At 38.1% G+C, this 21,939-nt stretch overlaps 1 protein-coding gene across 1 annotated transcript in view; it reads left to right on the forward strand.

Moving 5' to 3' along the window:
* The window catches only part of lrba (LPS responsive beige-like anchor protein), a 672,999-nt gene that overhangs the window by 572,842 nt on the left and 78,218 nt on the right, over nucleotides 1-21,939 (forward strand). The window contains exon 47 of the mRNA XM_033017677.1: nucleotides 8,776-8,943. Coding sequence (XP_032873568.1) covers nucleotides 8,776-8,943 — 168 coding nt within the window. The remainder of the gene's footprint in view (nucleotides 1-8,775; nucleotides 8,944-21,939) is intronic.

Here is a 21,939-nt window from a genome sequence, read left to right on the forward strand (position 1 = left end):
CTTTGGCCCAGCCAGTCAGCGCCAACCACCGATTACCCATACACTAGTTCTATCTTACACACTAGGGACAATTTACAGAAGCCAATTAACCCACAAATAAGTACATCTTTGGAATGTGGGAGGAAACCGGAGCATCCGGAGAAAGCCCACACGGTCACAAGAGGAGCATGCAAACACCGTACAGGAGTACGGTGCAAACCTCCGTACAGGTGCAAACTCCGCACCCGTAGTCAGGATCGCACCCGGGCCTCTACGATGTAAAGCAACTGCTGTACTGCTGCGTTACCCTGAATTTTTCCTGAATGTCCTCTTTCAGAATATTTCAGGAAGCATCGTGGAGGTAGATGAAATGTGCATGTACAAATATGTCGTGTTATTCCATGAAGTCTGTGAAATAAAGCTATTTTTAACCTGGAATTACGACGTTATCAAATAACCTAATACCTTAGAAGGTGAGGATGCAACATTGCACTGTGCTACACAATTTCTAAAGAGAACTGAAAGTTTGAACTTTGCACTAAACTGATTAGTATTATGATTTTTAATTTAGAACTGTTTTTAAAGCAGCTATCTCATATTTTGAGTTTGATACTTAAATTTGTGGATGCAATCGAGCTATTTTTATCCATCATTAAATGATTGGAATTCGCAAGAACATGAAGTAATGATGAGTCAACAGTAACATTGCAATATGGAGATTTTCATTTAAGGGAGCATTATGTATAATATTTATCTGTACTTTAGGTAATATACAATAAGGCATAAAAATCCAGAGGTATCAACAGCAACAGCTATCTCAATCCCAATAAATGTAAAATAATTTCAGCATTCTTCACTGCCTCTATTTTTCTAATTATGTTGTGCTATTGCTTAGCTGAAGGAGAAAAACTCCACCAATTTGCTCCCATTTTGGTCTCTGGATGGTGAATTGTGAATTCTATAAGGGTGAATTTCTATTACATGGGATTTGCCTGCATTTCAGATAGTTTATTACCATAAATATTTGGGATTTGCATACCTCCAGTAAAGTAATAGCAACCCAATCTATATTTGAGTAACTACATGCAGAGGTCATTTTATTCTGTGGCTTATCTTCTGTTTTTCTCGTCCAAATATGTTTACTTTTGAAAAAAACATTCTCAGAATATAATTTGATATAATTTTAAATAGTACAGAAGGCACTAAATAGTGAGCTACAAAGTCTCAACTGGAAATTGGTCAGCATTTCAAAGACAAGGCTTCTTTACATCATGATGAAATTACTTAAATTTAAATTTGAATATTCAGCTTGCAGAGCAGCGTTGCAAAATAAATAAAATATATTGCTGATATTGCAGTGTCGATGAGTGTACAATTACAATGTTTAAAAGTCATTTGTATAGGTACATGAATAGGAAGGTTTGGAGGCGATATAGGCCGAACACAGGCAAATTGGATGAGCTCGGGTATGCACCTTGGTTACCAGGAATTGGGCCGCAGAACCAATTTCTATGCTGTATGACTCTATGATGTTGACTGGAACAGCTGGTGGTGGAGAGGAGCCAGTAATTCCCATCACTCCAGCTAGGCTTGCAAAGAACCTGTCCCAGATGCATAAAATATTGATGTGCTTTTGGCCAAGAGACAATTGGGAAAAAAATCAAGTATCCTGTGTGCCCAGTCACTATAAAGTGCCATGATGTCCTCTCTGATGATGTCTTCATGATGCCCCTCTGAGCAAGTCAATTGGAGAGAAGGTGATGGGGCGCGGAGAGGGGTTAAAAAGCGAATGATTTGGGTGGGGACAGCAAGAGAGGTTCGAGAATGAGGAGGAAGAGGGAGTGAGAGAGAGGGTAAGAAGGTGTGGTAGTGGGGGAAGTTTTATCTGAATTCAAATCTGGATAAGATATAATTTTCATTCACATTGGCCTACAGCCTCAGTAAGCCTCTGAAACTAACACCATTTCATTTCTATCAGGACTCCTGACCTCTCTCTGGGCCTTGGCCTTAGGTCTCCTCCCTCCTTGAATATTTAATTGTGATATATATTACGAATGTTTTAGATGTGACTTCACTACTGTTAATAGTGTGCCCATTCTCCATGGTTTTATGAATGTAATTGTCTGGAATGAGATGAATGAGTGGATAAACCTTTTATTTAAAGCATGTATTCAGTTTGTGACATTTTCTCTGTAGACTTTATGTAGACTTGCTCCTCTATGTCTCTGCACCTCCACTAGTCAAACAGGAAATATATGGGTAAATGTACAGTAAATAAATGGAGAAATAAAGTCCTTTTGCAATATCTTTTCCTTTTGCAATATCTAGATTAATAGTTTAACAACAGAAATCAAGTGAGTTTATTGTCATGTGTCCCTGTATAGGACAATGATTTGGGTGAAATTGTCCTATACAGGGACACATGACAATAAACTCACTTGATTTCTGTTGTTAAACTATTAATCTAGATATTGCAAAAGGACTTTATTTCTCCATTTATTTACTGTACATTTACCCATATATTTCCTGTTTGACTAGTGGAGGTGCAGAGACATAGAGGAGCAAGTCCATAAAGGGATCTGAACATGATAGACTTATTAAATTACAGTGTTAGAGGTTATAAAGGCAAAACATTTTCCATTAGACTATTTAGGAATATTGGGATTCTGTTATTGTTTATCAGCGTAATGAAAGCCGCAAGTAAGGTGTGATTTAAAAAAAATTGTTTGATTAATCATAATTCATTTTCTGGAATGCTCAATGGACCTTAACTTAATCTTTTTGAATTTTCAACCCACAGGGTTGTGGAGAGTCTGTACTGAGTTTTCATATTTTGAACATCAGGGAAAATGAAACGATTTAGGGATCTGGTAGGAAGGTTACAGGTTCAGCCAGGATCTTACTGACTATCAGACCAGATCCAGGGGCCAGATGGTGTATTCTTGAATTGAATGCCTTTATTGTCATTCAGACCTTACGGTCTGAACGAAATTTCGTGCCTGCAGTCATACATACAATCATACAATAATAACAACAATAAACACAAATTAACACCACCACAGTGAGTCCTCCAAGCACCTCACTGTGGTGGAGGCAAAAATCTTAGGGCTGCAGTCCCTTCCCTCCTCTTCTCCCTCTGCGCTGAGGCGATACCCCACCGGGCGATGGTAAATCGCGGCCTGTTGCGGGGTTCGAAGCTGCCGCCCTCCAGTCCAGCGGACGCAGCCACTGGCCCGCAGCTGAACCCAGGACTCAGGTCACCGCTGCCAGAACGCCGTCCCAGCCCCCGGAGCATCGTTCCAGCCCCGAGCCGGTTCGCCCTCACATGAGTGCCGTTCCTCCCTCGGGCTGGGCCACTCCGACGGGAGTGCCGTTCCACCCTCGGGCTGGGCCACTCCGACGGGAGTGCCGTTCCACCCTCGGGCTGGGCCACTCCGACGGGAGTGCCGTTCCTCCCTCGGGCTGGGCTACTCCGACGGGAGTGCCGTTCCTCCCTCGGGCTGGGCCACTCCGACGGGAGTGCCACAGCCCCTCACGGGAGAGTCTCGGCCCCTCGCCAGGCCGTCCTCACGGGAGCGCAGTTCCAGCCCCGAGCTGGGCCGCCCTCACGGGAGCGAACCCAGGGCGAGTCCTGACAGGCTGCCTCCGGAGTCCCGAGGTCGCCAGCTCCGCCATTAGGCCTCAGCGCAGACGGAGGCAGAGAGGGGGGATACGACGAAAAAGTCGTATTCCCCCCAAGGGAGAGACAGCAAACCCCGTTTCAACACAACCTAAAAACCAAAAACACAACTAGACAAAACGAAAAAAAACAACACAAAAAAGTAAAAACAAACGGACTGCAGGCGAGCCGCAGCCGTTCCGGACTTCAGCTACTGCTTCAGCTTCTGATGATTCTTGTGATTCTTCAGCCTAGTTATAAACCTTCCATTCTGCAGTACCTGTGTAAAGTTGTACTGCCTCACAGCCTCCCTTTTAGAAGGTAGGCTCGTTTAATAATTAATCACAATGCCAGGGGGTGGTTGTATTCAGGGTAAATACAAGTATTTCTTGACTTATGAATATTAGATTCACAAATTTACCCATTGACTCTTTGGGGTACATGTCTATAAACTGTGTCTCATTGTAATGAATGATGTACCATTGTTTGAAGAATATACTGTAAAAATAATACCCAGAATGTTGACCTGCCTTGTTGCTTTACAAATTTATTTAATGAAAAACTTAACAAGAGCGCATCCGTTTCATAAATCAAGGATTGAAATTCGACACAGATGTTTTTTGACACTCACTGCAAAATCTAGGTTAATGTATTACAAACTGAAGAGTTATCAGTATGAACCGAATTGAACATGTATTGTAATATTTATGTTATTAGAAACCCGTTTTGTGTGTCCTATTATTTTCTGTGAGTACATAGCTCTACAATTCCAGGCCCCAGTGCCACCTCTTAAATAACAGATGGCACAAATCTATTTTGGAGATGATATGACTATATACATTGTTTATTGTGAAACAAGAAAATAACGGCAATGCTAATTTTATTTGATCACTTAATAAAAAAACAAATAAGCTTGTCCCTGCCTGCAGTGATGATCGATGTACTTAAGCAGAATACTTCATTTGCATGTTCTACTTTATTGTTTTATTTCTACTCTTTTTTACTGCTTCATTATCCATAATAGATTGACCAGTACAAATATCAAGGCAATTCTTTTAAACTTATATATAGCTAGAACTGAATTTTTAATGATGTATTCTTATTTCCAGAGATTCACTTGTCATTTAATATAATCCATTGCACCATTATCATTGTTGTAAGGATCACGTTTGAGAATTATCTGTTACTATCAAGGAATGGTGGGTGTTCTAGTTTATATGTGAGCATAAATAAAATTCTGTCCAAAGCATATGTCGAGAAGAATCACTGCAACACATTTCCATATGGTCAGTCTTTGCTCTGGCATGATGTACTATCTGATAATTCATTATGGGGAAAGGTTTACAATTCACCAGTCTCATTGCAACAGAAGAAAATGTCATCCTATCCACAAAACATTTACAAGCCCTTCTTCTTTCTTGATTGAAAGTTCTAATTAAGTGGATACAGAAAATTAACTGAAATTAGCTGTCAAAAAGTCACATTTAAATGAATGATGAGCTGCTCCAGCAGTAAACATTTAAATGATATAAATTGCCATTTAAGTGTATGGTTTAATGTTTGTCATGCTTTAATGTGACATGAGACTGCCGTGGCAATCAAACAGCTTGTCTTGATATGAACATATTGAAGGGATTTTGTCTCTATGACTTTGTATTGTACCATCTAGTTGTGTTTCACTTTTCTTCATTGTAATGAACCAGTACAAAAATGTGGAACATTTTCTAAAAAATGATTTTTTTTTCAAGGGTTTACTAAATCATGAATTAATTGCATTCCTCCTTGTTGCTCCACATTAGTTCTTAATATAACAAACACAACTTCTTACATAATATTAAAATTGAACATATTTAGACTGATACTACAACAGTCAGATGCTAATAAAATCATAAACCTTTTACATTATTAAAATTATTGTTTTATGACCTTTCTGGCAAAAAAAATCATAATAAAATCCATGTAGCATCAAGGCCCAGATGTTGGTGATAATTGCTGACAACCCTGCCCATTTAAATGGAAGCAAATCTGGTATTTTACACAGGTATAGTCAAATGTGGAATTCACTGACAGATTGAGAACACATTTACATTGCAGATACTGTGTCAGGTTCAACCAAACTAAGGATGCGTGACCATTACTGGTTCCAGTGGGGATTGTAGGGCTGAGAATAATAGAGCAAGGGGAATGTTAAATTCCTCTTTTAAATTATTTCTGTTTAGCTTTTAATTATTTATGTGTATTGGGTTTACAGCTATTTTTTTTTAAACTGTTTGAAAAGTCGCTATTCATTTTGAGTTTAACAGCTTTTAATTAATTCTGGACCTTACAGGTTTCAAAACTAACAAAGCTGTGTGTGACCTGGAAAGGATATTTCATGCGATGGGGTTCTCATTCACGTGTTGTCTTATCCCTCTTGAGTGTACAGGTCTCTTTGGACACAATAGTGCAATAGTCTAGGCATGTCATTACAATGCATATTATAAATGGTACATGCTGCAGTCGGGGGATGCTGATCAAGTGGGCTGCTTTGTCCTGGATTGTGTGAGAGGTCTGGAGTGTTTTTTGACATGTTCCTGACTTGCTTCTGTTGGCTAATAGAAAGAGTTGAGTTACTTATCAGAAAAATCAGGCGTGAATCCATAATCTAGTACTTAGATGCAATACAGCAGCTTGCATTTGTAAAGCAATTTGGTTGTTAGTAGAACTGGCTATCCAAAATTACTGTTGGCTGCTAAAGAACTGATAATACAAATGTGCATGGTTTCTGCAAATACGGGGAATGCAGTTTTTGCCGTTGATAAAAAAAAGTGCATTTAGGTGAACAAAGGAGTGGTGCTACTCGTCTGTCATCATTAATTAATATAGTACTGCTAAGATAAAACTATGAATAGGAATACAGTAAGTATAGCAATTAATTAGGAAAGCAAATAATTGGGTCTTCATAGGGACAAGGCATTGATGAAACCGTTTTTTTCTGCCAGAGCATTGAGAGTCTTTGAAGCTCTACTTCAAAGGGAAATGGAAACCATCTTTGAATATTTTAAGGGCAAGGTAGATAGGTACCTGACACACACCAAAGTGAAAGATGCTGGGGAAGATACGACTGCAAGCAGATCAACCATGAGTAACTAAATAGAACAGGCTCTGAGTGGCCTACCCCATCTGTTAGTTCATTTGTTGGTTTCGTCATGATACAAATTAATATTAAATGTATCTAAAAAGAAAATAGAGCAGAAATGTAAGGTTTCATAGGTAATGGACAACAACCTATTGCCAGAAATTCCTGTGCCATTTTTCTTGTTTTTAAGAAATGCATCTAATTCACTGGGCTCATACTCAGAATTTATGAGAACGTGTATTCGATGAGTCAAATGAATTTAGCACAGCAAAGGGGTGGCCAGCCGGAAGAGTAGGAAACACAAAAATCAAGTTGTGTACTTTGGTTGAGGGACAAAGAAATAAACTCCAAAATATCAAAATGTAGAAATGCAGTGGTCCTAGGAGATTCCGTCAGTAAATGGTTCTACAACTATGAATATAATCCATTAATAAGTGTGGGCTCATTGATTCCAATGTAAAGGACACTACTGAAAGAATGCATGGCATTTGTCATGGATGGGAACGACAGAGAGGGTGGAAGCCAGAAGACTGTTGTACACGTTGGTACCAACACCATAGGTAGAAAAGGGGATGAGGTCATGCAGACATAGAGATACAATGTGGAAACAGATCCTTCAGTCCACCGAGCGTGTGCAGACTGGCGATCACCCATACACTAGTTCGATCCTACACACCAGCGACAATTTACAGAGGTCAATTAACCTTCAAACTCGCACGTCTTTGGAATATGGGAGGAAACCGGAGCACCCGGAGAAAACCCAAGCAGTAACCGAACATACAAACTCCATACAGACAGCACCTATGGTTAGGATCGAGCCCAAGTCTCTGGCACTGTTAGGCAGCAACTCTACCACTGCGCTGCCCCAAACTATAAGAAATCTGAATCAGGACCTCAGAGGTAGTAATTTCTGGTCTACTTCCTTTGCCATAGGCTTAGTCGTTTAGTTTAGTTTAGAGATATAGCGCGGAAGCAGGCCCTTCAGCCCCACCGAGTCCAAGCCAACCAGCAATCCCCATGCACTATCCTACACACAAGGGACAGCTTACAATTTTGCCAAGATACGTGCATTACATTGTTTTAATTTCAAACTTTTATGAAAATAGTCAATAATTTTCAGAGTAACCTGATGTCATATTTTTTGCAATTCAGGTTTGCTAATTGGACTTCTGATCTATTCTGCTGCTATTTTGTCCATGACAGAAGTGCAATGTTATCATTTGGAACATTTTGCATACAAGTACTTGCCATTTCTGAGGTCATGATAAATGTTGCCTTCTGGAACTCTATGGTGCTGGTCATCACCATGTAGTTAGTGGAGCTATTCCCCACATCACTGCACTACGTAGCTTAGCAGAGAAGTTCTAAACTATTAGGGCCATATTTCATTTTCAGAGTTAAGCAGCTTCATAATTTTGACTCCAAACATTTACTTCACGATAGAAATGAATCGACTGAATTTTTGACTCCCCAGCAATCTTATTATTTCTAAAGCTTTTCAGATGGATCTGATTCATGGCACGCTTACACACTGCTCTTCCTGCCTCTCAAAGAAGGGTAGGAAACTGGACTGAATATGAGCCACAGCCAGAGTGTGAGATTCTTTATTTTTTTAGAAAACTTGTTCATTGCCAATTTGTCTCCATTTTGCTGCAGAGTTTAAGCTTTGTGGTGCTACTTTGAGATGGCCTTTGGCTACACAATGCAAATTGAGATGGGCAAACTGGGAATAATCTCATTTGTTTCCCGCATGTGACTGAATCAGCCGTTGAGAGATTGGGACAGTAAAAGTTTGAAGAGTTGAAATGGCTGCCTCACTTTATTTTGTCCTTTGTACTTGTGGAATAGGCTATAGCCAGTACAACATTCGTTCAACTTTACAAACTCCTACATAATGGGCTGTCTAATTAGTTGATTGTCCAAATGCATCTGGACTTAGGCGTGAGTTATATAAAATGAATCCTTTGTAAACTGAATAAGTCATCTGGCGCTGATGTACCTTTTCTGTTCTGGTTTACAGGCTTTGGAGAGCGAGTTTGTTTCCTGCCAACTCCACCAGTGGATTGATCTGATTTTCGGATATAAATTGCAAGGTCCCGAGGCTGTCCGATCTCTCAATGTCTTCTATTATCTGACCTATGAAGGAGCTGTCAACCTGAATTCCATCAATGACCCAGTGCTAAGAGAGGTAAGTCAGTGGCAAAAGGTGATGGATGACATAATACTGCATCGAATGAACCAGCAAAGTATAAGATATAACATTCTAGATTTTGGTTCATTGGCATAATCTGTCTTTGCTTTCCGAATTTACTTTCAGTAGTCTATTGAACACTCTGCTGGTTTATTTGTTCCAATCAATTTCAATTTAATCAATCAATCAAATTACCAATTCCCAATAAAGTTAAAATATTTTCATGTTAAGATATAAATAGCAATATTCATTAACAGTTTCAAAAATTGTATGTGAACCACTGCCAAATTTTTTTATTATTTCTGCTAAGTTACTGTAGATAGGTTCTTCTTCTTGCGTATGGCGTGCACAGCCTAAAGTTGTAGAACACTTGTTCTATTTGATTGTGCACGCTAGGTTGATTGCATTCGTCGAAACAAGGCGGACCACGTGAAGGTTGCAATCTCCCACCCCGTAGATAGGCTGATACTTCAGACGTACCTTGAATGTCCTCAGAGATTTCATGATGCATGAGAGCTATACCATTACATACCAGACTTCAGTGTAGTAGGAAAGAGGGAACTTTTTAATCAGTCGGTCTTTCAAATGTTTTTTTCCCAAATGCAGCTATATATCGTTGATAATTGAAACCATGTTAGAGACAGAAAAAAATCTCATGGTACAGCAGCCAGGCACCAGTTTGTATGCACTTAAGCAATGTGTAGCTGACTTGCCAGAAGTTCTAAAAAGTCATTAGTGCATTTGTCTTAACTTTTAAACTGCACTTGTGTATATAATGTCACTTCAGCTGTAAAACACTACATGTGGCAGTTACTTTTAACAATCTTTGTAACATTTCAGCATCTGTGACTGCTGCAGTCCAACACGTTATAAAAGTGCTTACCTGTTTTTTTGAAACACGTAAGGGGAATGTTTAAGCAGCTTATACCCCTTTTAAAAATAGTAACACTATTTGTTTTTATTGTTTCTGTTGCCTTTTCTTTTAAAAAAAAGTAAATGTTATTGGGCCCCAAGTGAAAACAGGCTTGGCCAAGTGAGGAAAACGAGGATGTTAAATACCCTATAACAACACACACTGTCACTAAACTATTTCACATTTTCTTTGAAAAAGAACAATTATGTTGAGATTCTTTTCAGATCAAATTCATTATGTTTGTACCTGGAAAATTGTTTGAACACTTTGAATGTTCTGTCCCATTTCTGAGTGCTGGTACTACTAGATTGGAAAGGGATAGTTGAACAACCTATTCTGATTTATCAATATTGGTGATATTGTTTCATTAAGTGCTTGCAGGTGATCATGTGACATTTTGGCCCTCTGGTTTTTTTTCAAAGACAGATCCAGGAGGCAAAGTAAAGCACTTTTTAAAAATGTATATGTTTCCCACAGTGCTCTAGCTATATGTTTTTCCACAGTCATTTGCACATATGATGGACCATAAGGAAAGAACAAAATTATAGGCTCCATTTTCTTTGCATTGCTGGTATCTAAACTAACCCTGAGTTTCACAGGAGGTTTGTTCCAGAAAATTACCTTGCAAGTTGAAACCAGGCATTAACTCTATGGAAAATAGGGGAACCATTGTACCAAGATGTGATAACCTTATTTCATAATAAAATAATACTTCAACAGAAAATAATGAAATTAACATTCTAATTACGACCTCAATTGTTGGAGCTGGCTATTGCCACATAGGGAAAGGAAATAACTGGGCTAGGAAAACTGTGAAGCCAGAGATGAGGAGACAGCAACTTCTGTCACATACAGTAGTTGATAATGAGTGAAACAGTACGATCAGGTTAGAAATAGTTTACAGCCAGTTCCCAGCAATACCTGTACGCACTATATAGTCAGCTTGAAACCCTGAGCTTCACATTTCAGAATTTGCATTTGTTTTGTTCAAGACATTCACGATGCTTTACAACCAATATGGTGCTTTGGATGTGAAGCAATTGGTAGAATATAAGTGGCTGTTAAATTATACAAAGCCACTCCCACATGTAATGGTGATATAAATTACTCTATAATCTCCAAATTATGTTGGTTGTTAGAATAGAGAACAGAAATGCTGGAAAAACTCAGTCCGTGAAGCAGCATTTATGGAATGAGAAATTTGATGAAGGGTCTTTGTACTGATATATCAATTACTTTCTCTTTTCATGGATGATGCTTGACTGGCTTGTTTTAGTTTAGAGATACAGCGTGGAAACCGGACTTCCTGCTCACTAATTCTGCACCGACCAGTAATCATCCATACACGAGTTCTATCCTACACACTGGGGACAATTGTTACAGAAGCCAATTAACCTACAAACCTACACGTCTTTGTGGGAGGAAACCGGAGCACCCGGAGAAAACCCATGCGGTCACAGGGAGAACATACAAGGAGAAAGCACCTCTGGTCAGAATCGAACCCAGGTCTCTGTCAGACAGCAACTGTGTCATCTTCTAGCATTTCTGTTTTTGATTCAGATTCCAATATCTGCAGTTTTATTTGTTTTCTCCGAGGCAATGAATGTTGGCCTTATTAAGGGAAGAGAATGTGAAAACATCTGTTCAGCAAATAATTTAAAAATATCTAGATTTTGAATAACACTTTAAAGTGCCAATATCCTCTATATGAGCAAATGCAGAATGTATTAGAATTCCGAAACGACTTTAATCGCATACCATCGTCTGATCTGCATCTCAAGTTCATTTTCCAGATATTTCTTTCCATCCCTTGATATAGTTACCTCATAACATGACCTTGTTTTGTTTCACGTCAATCATGAAAGCTTCATTTGTCCTGTACAGAAGGACTCTTGCATTTATGGATATTTTAATGTTTTCTAATGTGACCTGAGATTTAACTGCTGCTATTTACATTTTATTGGAGATATGATTTCTTCAGTTTTGAACACTGTACTGGAATTTGACGTTAGGTTTCTTAAGTAACCCAGTCTATTGCATTACTGGTAAAGCTGGAATCAGGAAAATGTGTTGTAAGTAGTACAGGGACCTTCTGATGGAGTAATAATGATCTCCTGGCTATATCCTTTTTTTCCAATGGATGCTTCATCAAGAAAAGATGTAGGAGGCCAGCTTTACAAAGTTTCATATGTCCTGCATGTTGTACTCATGGGAGGAAAAATAGAGCTTTTACTGACATGAATTAGTTAATTGTATTTAGTTGTCAATGTGCCAGTATAGCAGCTTATAACATTGATCATTAACTAAATTTTCAAGGTTTCAGGTCTGATTTAGCATTTAATATCATCTCTTGTTTCCTAATGCAAACTATTTTTTACTTATTAAGTGGTTGTATATATTTTTTTTGAATTAGCTAATGATATAAATTATATCCCCGCCCATTTTGTTCATTTGCTTGTATTGGAACATTGATTACAATTACTGGGTATTGATTGATTCACTTCACAGCAAACAGCCCAAAACATCTTGTATTTCATTCTTAATTATGCCCTTAACTATTGCCTTGCAGTCATATACCTTGGAACAATTTACTACATTAAAGGCGATGGGGCAAATTAAGATGGATTTGGCTTGCTGCCAATGTTCCCCACATGCCCCCATTGAACTTGGGCTGGGGGCAAAACGCAGAAGATGCAAATCGCTGACATCAAGTAGGCTCAGGCGGCATACTTCTGAGGCCCTGCTCCTGAAATGGCCTGACAACCACCAACAGGAGCAGACTGATGGTGGAGCCTAACTAGGTTTTTTTAACTCTTTATTTTGAAGTTTGCATTAAATAATAGAGAGAGAGAATGAATAATTTTTGCACTCAATTACCTTTTCACATCCGCTGCCTTTCCTGATGAGTTCATCCTGCACTTTTATTTGGTAAAAGTTATTTTGCCTAGCATGTGCCTGACTACAGAGCATTCAGAAAGTATTCGGACCCCTTCAATTTTTTCCACATTTTGTTATGTTACATCCTTAATCTAAAATGGATTAAATTATTCTTTTTTTTAATATATCAATCTACATAGTACTCCATAATTTAAAAAAAAGCAAAAACATGCATTTAGAAATTTTTGCAAAGTAATTAAAAATAAATAACTGAAAGATCACATTTACATAAGTATTCAGACCCTTTACTCAGTACTTTGTTGAGGCACCTTTGGCAGCGATTACAGCCTCAAGTCTCCTTGGGTATGATGCTACAAGCTTGGCACACCTGTATTTGGATAATTTCTCCCATTCTTCTCTGCAGATCCTCTCAAGCTCTGTCAGGTTGGATGGGGAGCGTCGATGCACAGCTATTTTCAGGTCCCTCCAGAGATGTTCGATCGGGTTCAAGTCCAGGCTCTGGCTGGGCCACTCAAGCACATTTACAGACTTGTCACAAAGCCACTTGTGCATTGTCTTGACTGTGTGCTTAGGGTCATTGTCCTGTTGGAAGGTGAACCTCCATCCCAGTCTGAGGTCCAGAACACTCTGGAGCACGTTTACATCAATAATCTCTCTACTTTGCTCCATTCATCTTTCCCGCAATCCTGACTAATCTCCCAGTTCGTGCTGCTGAAAAACATCCCCACAGCATGATGCTGCCACCACCATGCTTCACCGTAGGTATGTTATTGGCCAGGTGATGAGCTGTGCCTGGTTTTCTCCAGATGTGACGCTTGGCATTAAGGCCAAAGAGTTCAATCTTGGTTTCATCAGACCAGAGAATCTTGTTTCTCATGGCCTGAGAGTCCTTTAGGTGCCTTTTGGCAAACTCCAAGGGGCCTGTCATGTGACTTTTACTGAGGAGTGGCTTCCGTCTGGCCACTCTGATAACGACCTGATTGGTGGAGTGCTGCAGATATAGTTGTCCTTCTGGAACTCTGGAGCTCTGTCAGAGTGGCCATCAGGTTCTTGGTCACCTCCCTGACCAAGGCCCTTCTCCCCCGAGTGCTCAGTTTGGCCGGGCGGCCAGCTCTATGAAGAGTCCTGGTGGTTCCAAAGTTCTTCCATTTAAGAATGACGGAGGCCACTGTGCTCTTTGGGACCTGCAATGCTACAGAAATTGTTTTATACCCTTCCCCAGATCTGTGTCTCGACACAATCCTGTCTTGGAGGTCTACGGACAATTCCATAGACAGGTGTGTGCCTTTCCAAATCATGTCCAATCAATTTAATTTACCACTGGTGGACTCCAATCAAGTTGTAGAAACATCTCAAGTATAATCAATAGAAACAGGATGAACCTAAGCTCAATTTTGAGTGTCATAAAAAAGAGTCTGAAAATAAGGCTGTAACGTAACAAAATGTGTAAAAGTGAAGGGGTCTGAATACTTTCTGAATGCACTGTATATAAGTGCTGGTTAACCTGATCCGGCATGGCCCGGATACCACTCTGAAGTGCCAGTGACTGGTACGTGCTAGTTGGTGAAGCATTGAATAATTAGGCTTTTATTTCAAGTGTAGCAATTTTCTTCATCATACATTGACAACTAAATTGTATAATTCCAAAACCAATTGGACGAATTCCATCTGTTGATAGCAAAGCAAGCTCGTTACCCCGTTTATCTGGAACATCGGAGGTTGCAGGGAGATCTAGTAGAAGTATATAAAATTATGAGAGGGATAGATTGGGTCAACAGGCAGGACCTTTATCCCAGGATGGAGAGATCACATACCAGAGCGCATAGCTTTAAGGTGAGAGGGCAACATTTTAACATTTTAAGTTGTAATTTATTTACTCAATCTACTCCCTTTATAATTGTGAACATCTCCGTCAAAAATGCTCTCACTTTCTGGAGACATCAGAAAAGATAGAGAGCAGTTTTTTACAGATGTTCATAATTATAAAGCATGTAGATTAAGTAAATAAATTCCAAATTTTTTCATTGATGGAAGACTTGAGATACAAACAATAAGGTTTTAAGGTGATTGGCGATGGAACCACAAAAGAAGCATGTTTAGTGGTCTGAGAAACGACTACTGGAGTATTCAACACATCTTTATTCAAAAGTTCAAGTTGCAGCATACAGGCTTATCAGACACGTCTGCCCACAACGGTGGTCAGCGCTGAACTAATGCGCGCAAAGGAAAAAACTCACGAAAACAACAGCTCCTCGTGACCGTGGCTTCCGAACGCCGGGTTCAATATCTGCGTGCGCGAACAGGCGCCGCTACACATGAATAATATTTTCATCAAATGTGTTTGGAATGCACTACCTGACAGAGTATGGAGGCAGGTTAATATGTGGCTTTTTAAATAGAATTGGATAAGGTTTGATGGTGGAGGAATAGAGTACAATGAGAATGGAGTGGGGGACTGTGTGGATTGCTTATACCAAAATCCTGCACATTGAATATCTCTGCAAGTGTTTTTGTTTTCCTCCTTTTATTTTCAGTATGTTTTTAAGTTTACTTCAGATATTATTCCAATGAATACAATTTTAAATTGGTAGACTAGTCTCCTGAGACCGGCTGTAGTAAAATCTATTCGAAACAAAAGTATTCTCTATACATTCCATTATGAGAATCAGCTGCCATTCATAATTTGACATAATTTTCAAATGAAATAAATGAGTATAACACTAGGCAACTTGAGACGTGCGATAAACAATTATTTTTAATATGGCAGTTTACAAAACATCCAAAGGTACAGTCTTTATAATTTCATAGCGTAATTCTATGATTTGCGCTTCTTTAAATGATCTTTACTCTGTCATTATAAGACTCTTGCAGAATAGGGTTAAATTGTGTAATTTTCTGTTTAATATAACATATTATTTTTACAAAGCCAAGCTTTGTTCTGCCATTGAAGTGAAGTGTCAAACTAACTCCATGATGTGGTAAGGGAGCTCCACATTTGCGAAACACTGATTCTGGTATTGGTATGTTCATTGCATTTATAACATTATCTTGAACATTGATTGTAGTGGTTCAAGATGAAAGCCCACCATTAACTTCCCTAGTGGGACTAAATTTAGGCGATCTACCTGCCTTGTCAGCAGTGCCCAACTACTGGGAATGATTATCAAAATATTGAAAAACTTGTGTGGTGCACCTATGATTTGTTTTTTATTCAGAGCTGGATTACTGGGTTTTAGACACATTGAACTTCAAAGGCTGCTTAGCCGTATGTCTAAAATATTAATTGAAAGATAATCTGACACTCCCCAGTTTGGTGGTCCATGTATCTAGTTAGGTCTCTCTAACAGCTTCATTGTTAGATGCCTCCAGGAGCTTATTGTTGCAAATATTGTAAAAAATCAATTATCTTATTTAGTTTTGCTATTTTCTCTCACCCTCCTCAATGACAATGTTGGTGAACCTAAAGGTAATAGATGAAGAAAGTAAAAGGGAACAGATATTTTAGCAGTGTTTTTTTTTAAACTTAAAGAATTATTTTGCCCCAATCCCAGGTGACTGCTGATACTGTGACGATAGGGATGATTAGTGATGTAAGCTCGGTACCTTGTAGTTTTGGTTCCAGCTGGGGCTTCCTGTTCCTTCCCCCTAGCTCGGGCCCCATTATGCCACTTATGTGCTCCTTTTCATAATGAAGGTATTTATTTTTTGCTGCACATGACTGGTTGGTTAAGCTAAAAGAAGGCAGATTGTGAATGTCCATGCAAATTCATTCTGCTGATTGCATTCATTCAATTAATCAGAACTCTTTTATATAAGTGAATAAAGTTTGATTTCTGAAGAATGTACTGTTTCACTAATCTGTTAGTGCTAAACAGACAAGTAACTAGCTGAACCATAATTGTGTTTAATCCAAAAGAGTCCATTAATATGCTTTGAAGAAATGTAGTGCTTTTCAAATTGCAGTTTAATGGGTTTTCTATTGGAAACAGTGAGACTGAAAGACTAGGTTCTAGGAAACATTATTATTTCCTTGTGGGTTTTGATATTCACTTCAAGACAACCTTCCGATGTAAAATGTATGAACTTAATACCAATGCTACAGTCTTATTATACTTTTGTAAACCAAGTGCATGTTTTGATAAATTCAAGAGATACCTTTTTTTCAGAGACAGAAAATATGCATATTACAGATTGGAATAAAACAAATACATTTATGTCTATAGGACCACAAAGAAAAACAGAAAAAAGGTTTGGACCACATTTTGGAAATTGCATTCCTGAACTCAATAACTCTTTTTCACACCCATTTATTTACCGATCTGTGCTGGTGTCTTGAGAAGTACTTGGTCAGTTTTGTTGATAATGCCATTTCTACAGAATAAAAAAGGGAAAAGTTAAGAACATTTGGTTGCAATCACCGATTCTTGGATAATGAGCTTGTGAACTATTTGCTCACTTGTTAATCAGTAATCAGCAACATTAGATTAATTACAGGAAATTGACTACTGCTTTTCAAACCAGTTGAGGTTTAGCTGAAACAGGCTTGAGTGCTGAATGGAATCAAGTTTCCTTGTAAGGACTTTAAGATTAAGCTGACAGCTTTTTCCCTCGTAATTTAAAATTCTAAAGCAAATGTTTTTGATCATCACATGCCTTAAATGATAATATTCTTTATATTTAAAAGGGAACTATTTGCATTAATGTTGCTTTCTCATTTCTAAGGCAGAATTATTTTCCTCTTCATTGCATTTAGATGAACATTATAGACAATAGGTGCACGAGTAGGCCATCCTGAATTGAGTACCTTGTTAGATGACTTAAGAGGGAATTTAAGAATCAGCCACATTGGTCTGAAGTCATATTTATTGGCCAGACTTGACCAAGAATGGCACTTTTTCTAATTTGAGGCACATTGATTATTATGGGTTGTTATGACTATCTGGCAATTTTGTGGTTTTCATTATTGATACTTTATTTTTAATTCCAAATTAATTTATTTACTTGAATTTAAATTCTCAAGCAGCAATGGTGAGACTCGAGATCCCAGGTCTAAAGTATAGAGCTCTGGATACAATACAGTTGTATCATATTATCAAAAATAATTAAAGGTTTAAATGCTGCAATTTGTGGAAGCGTGTTGCATGGTCCTTGGAGTCGGGTAGGAAGATTTTGGGTGTGATGTATGCGTAAACAAAAGATTTAATTTTACAATTTTACAGATTATATCAAAGTGATCGGAAGTCCAAAATCATCCACTTACCATGATGCATCTTTGTTCTTCTAGAAATTATCATCAAAAGAGAAATTAAGATCATTTCCTTTTGTTGGGCAGGTGGACATGGAATTGAGGTTGCAGTCTCCAGAGTAAAGATAGAAATCAAGTATTTAGAAAACAATGTCAATGAGTTGTAAATTCATCATACTTACTATCATAGAGGTTACTGAAATCTTTGTAGAATTTATATAAACAATTACAGGATCAGTGCTGTCCAGATGGCTGCAAGTTCTGAAGCATGGGGCAGAAAAATAAACTCTAAACCAAAATGGTAAGAAAGAACTGGGGTGTGTCAGGCTTTGTTACTACTTTACACACTTAATGGATGGTTGTACTTCAAACAAAAATAAGTTATCTTGCTCATCAAAAATAACTTGGACATCTTAGCTGCCATGACAAGGTAAACTCTGTTAAAAGCCATTAACATTTCTATATTTATGATGCACAGTTCCATTTGCGACACAAGATCTACAATTTTGCATTCAAAATGCTTAAATAGTACTCCTTTCAATCAGTGCTTTACACAATTTGTCCATGTTCTTTTTTATAGAAAATGATTACATGTTGAAGATGACTTTTTTTTGTTTCTTGAATGTGCTCTGCAGTGTTTTGCATTTCAAAAGGTGAAATTCCAATTGATATGAATTGATTTTTACCCTTTATGTTTTCATTCCCAGTGATTGTAAACACCCTTGAGACATGAAATATTAATGTTGTCTTACTCTAAAGTTCCATAAACAAACCGATGATTACAATTCTTTTGTTCCTGACCATCCAGCTAGATTTGATTCAGCCCATCCAAATAATACTATCGATGTATTTGTAATTCTGGAGAAATCTGTAACATTCTGGATTAAATAGTTTCTGGTCTAAATGACTGGTTTCCTTCAGGATTGACAGCTGGGATATATTATAGCCGACAGACAGCTGGAAGGCTGCAGCTAGAGTGAGCATGTCCGGCAAGGTCTACATTTTAATAGGTTTGGAATGTATTGCCTCACATTATGTTAGTAAGAAGGGCCCTGGTGGGGAAACAATTGCAAGTTTTTACAGACCATGATTACTTCCTGTTTTTCTGCTTGGCAGCCACAAAAATTAGGTTTAATAGAGTAGTGCTAATAACAGGTCAGACTGTGGGGACTTTCTGCTTGACAATTTACCTACACTTTATAAAATGGAGAGCTGATGTGGAAACGTTAGGATTTTTGAAAAAGTCAGAATTCCTTATCGCAGTTACTATTAAACAACAAAGATTTTTCTATAATCTTTCACGTTCGCATGTGGAAGGTGTAAATTTTGTTTGCTGTTATTTACTAATAAAACTAATTAGTCTTGGACCTGCATTTGAATGATCATGCCCTTTCACAATATTGTTAGCATTTCCCCAAGTTGATGGGTACACTTAAAAATAAGTTCAAATCAGGAAATATGAATTTTTCATTTTAAGGGTCAAGCCATAATGAACACAGCATGTGTCATTCTTTTTCGGTCTTTGTTGGAAGGTTGACATTTCCAATCAACAGCGCCCAACAGGAGTTTATTTGCAGGCAACATTTTTGCTGTTTTCTCAGGGAAACTGGATAATTTTAAAAAGCAGACTAGTTCACCCAAATAGGCATAATAATCAGGACCCAATTAGACTAGACCTTACTTTGAAACTAAAAGCGCACTAAACACTATTGCTCTTTGCAATCAGTTTAAGCATAAAACATGCACTTATATGGATTTTTGTCAGAGTAAAACTTTTCAGGGGATATGAAACATTTGAAACTTCAGTGGTTCCAATGGAGAAATAGATTACAAGAAAATGGCTCGACTTGGGTATTGTTCCCAGTAACCACTGTTGCCAATTCCTAATTTTAGTTCAAAAACTAATCTCAGGCAATGTGTTGAGCTGGTGTCAGAAGTAAATGCTAAAAATGAGCTTTATTGACCAAAATTGGCACTTCATTAAAATTGTGTCTCGCTGAATGCATAATCTTAATGCCCCAAAGTGTTTTTTGCATGTATCAAGAGCTTAAAACATTGTTTGTTAAAGTAGTCAGTGAGCACACGTCAATTTATTTTTCTGAAGTTGATTTAATCTAAGTTTGCAGTTAATCTAAATTAAATATTTTGGAACAGGAGTGAGATAATCACAGTATGTATTTATTTCCATGGTGAGATTTGCGTATGTATTCAATATTTCCAAAAATAATTCCTGCCAATTAATTCAACATTTACTTAAGGATGGATTTGCATCAACATGTTGTGTTTGAAACAGATTTTCACAACATTACTAATGGAATTTGATCTAATACATTGGAGCTCAGATAAAAATGACACCAACCAGAAGCTAGTAAACCATTTTTCACCAAAGTACTATTAGTTTCATGTATAACTAATCCAAATGTGTATCATTAAACTCCAGATTGTTCAAATGCATTGTATGTTTCCAAGAAAGATCATATTACTTGCCTCACGGACATTTTTCCAAAAAAAAAAATCCTTCTGTTTATCTTTTATGTACACATTTCCCCCAACTACTGAACATTCAGTGGATTTTGTTTCTGGAATGATATCAAATTTTCCATAATGAGTTAATTGGCATGAAGTAAGTGGTGTATTATTTTGAATTCTCAGAAATGATCTTATTTAAAGAAATTTCAAAATGTAATTTGTTTTGCTGTTTAAAATTAGATTTGTCTATTGATGGGACTCTCCATTATTCCAACCTTACTATTTTCGATTGGCTTTTTGCTATAATGTTGATTGTGAGTTTAGATGGATATTTCTGATCATTTTATAAAGTGGTATAAAGCCTGTCTACCTGACCTAAACTCAGTGGCGCATGTTGAGTTCGGATTATGGCTGTGTTGGCTTCATCTTCTGCCAAATTATTCACACAAAGTCATGCTTCCCAGCCTGACACAATACTTCAGCTGGTTTAGTTTGGCTCCATGTTAGCAAGTGGTGGATACTTAAGAGGCATTTAACCAGGGAAAGGAAGAACTGAACCAGGAATGAAAGAGTTATTTTTGGTTGTTAATTTGACACTGTGTTAGTGGTTGTATGAAATTAGATGGGGAAGGTTGCTTGGGCTTAGAAAGCGTATTCATGAGAGGCTGTTTTAATTTGACCCCATGGGTGTGATGCTCAGTAAGGAATTGGATGAGTAATGTTGCCTGGACATGGGACAAGTGAATGATGTGAGGACAGAAGACACAGACTAGGAATTGGCCATTCAGCCCTTGTGCCCACTCCACCATTGATTAAGATTGCAGCTTATCTTTTATCCCTGTTCTAATTTTCTGCATTCTCCATATTCCTTGATTTCCTGAATATCCAAAATGTCTTCCTTGTGTGCAGAGAGAGACTGTCTCCGCATCCCTCTTGGACAGAGAATTCCAAAGGTTCACTTCCCTCTTCGTAAATAGATTCCTATTAATCTCTGTTTTGTAATGCCCGATTCTTACTTTTAAAACTCTAATCTCTGGTCTAGACACCCCTGACAGGGGAAACATTGTTTTGACATATGTTATGTCAAATTCCATAAAATGTTGTATGTTTCAATGAGATCACCTCTCATTGTTTTGAATTCAGGAGCATGCAGGCCCTATCTGCTCAATTTCTTCCCATAGGACAAGCCCCCCCCCCCCCCCTCCACCCCTCCACCCCCAATCCTCAGAATAAATCTGTTGAACTTTTATTGTGCTCAAATACTTCTGCAATTAATTTAAATAAAATTCACATAAAAGGGTTATTAAACATGTGAAGCACATGGTTTTGGGCACAATACTTTGGAATACACTGAAGACTAGGTTGATGAACAGAAAAAGCAAATCAAATCATTTTTTGGTTGCCGGCTAGTAACTAGCTGGGTACTGAAGGGCACTGTGGTGTGGAGCCAGCATTTCACAATTTATAA

Source organism: Amblyraja radiata, chromosome 1 (genome assembly GCF_010909765.2).
Source record: "Amblyraja radiata isolate CabotCenter1 chromosome 1, sAmbRad1.1.pri, whole genome shotgun sequence".
Taxonomy (NCBI): Eukaryota; Metazoa; Chordata; class Chondrichthyes; order Rajiformes; family Rajidae; genus Amblyraja; species Amblyraja radiata.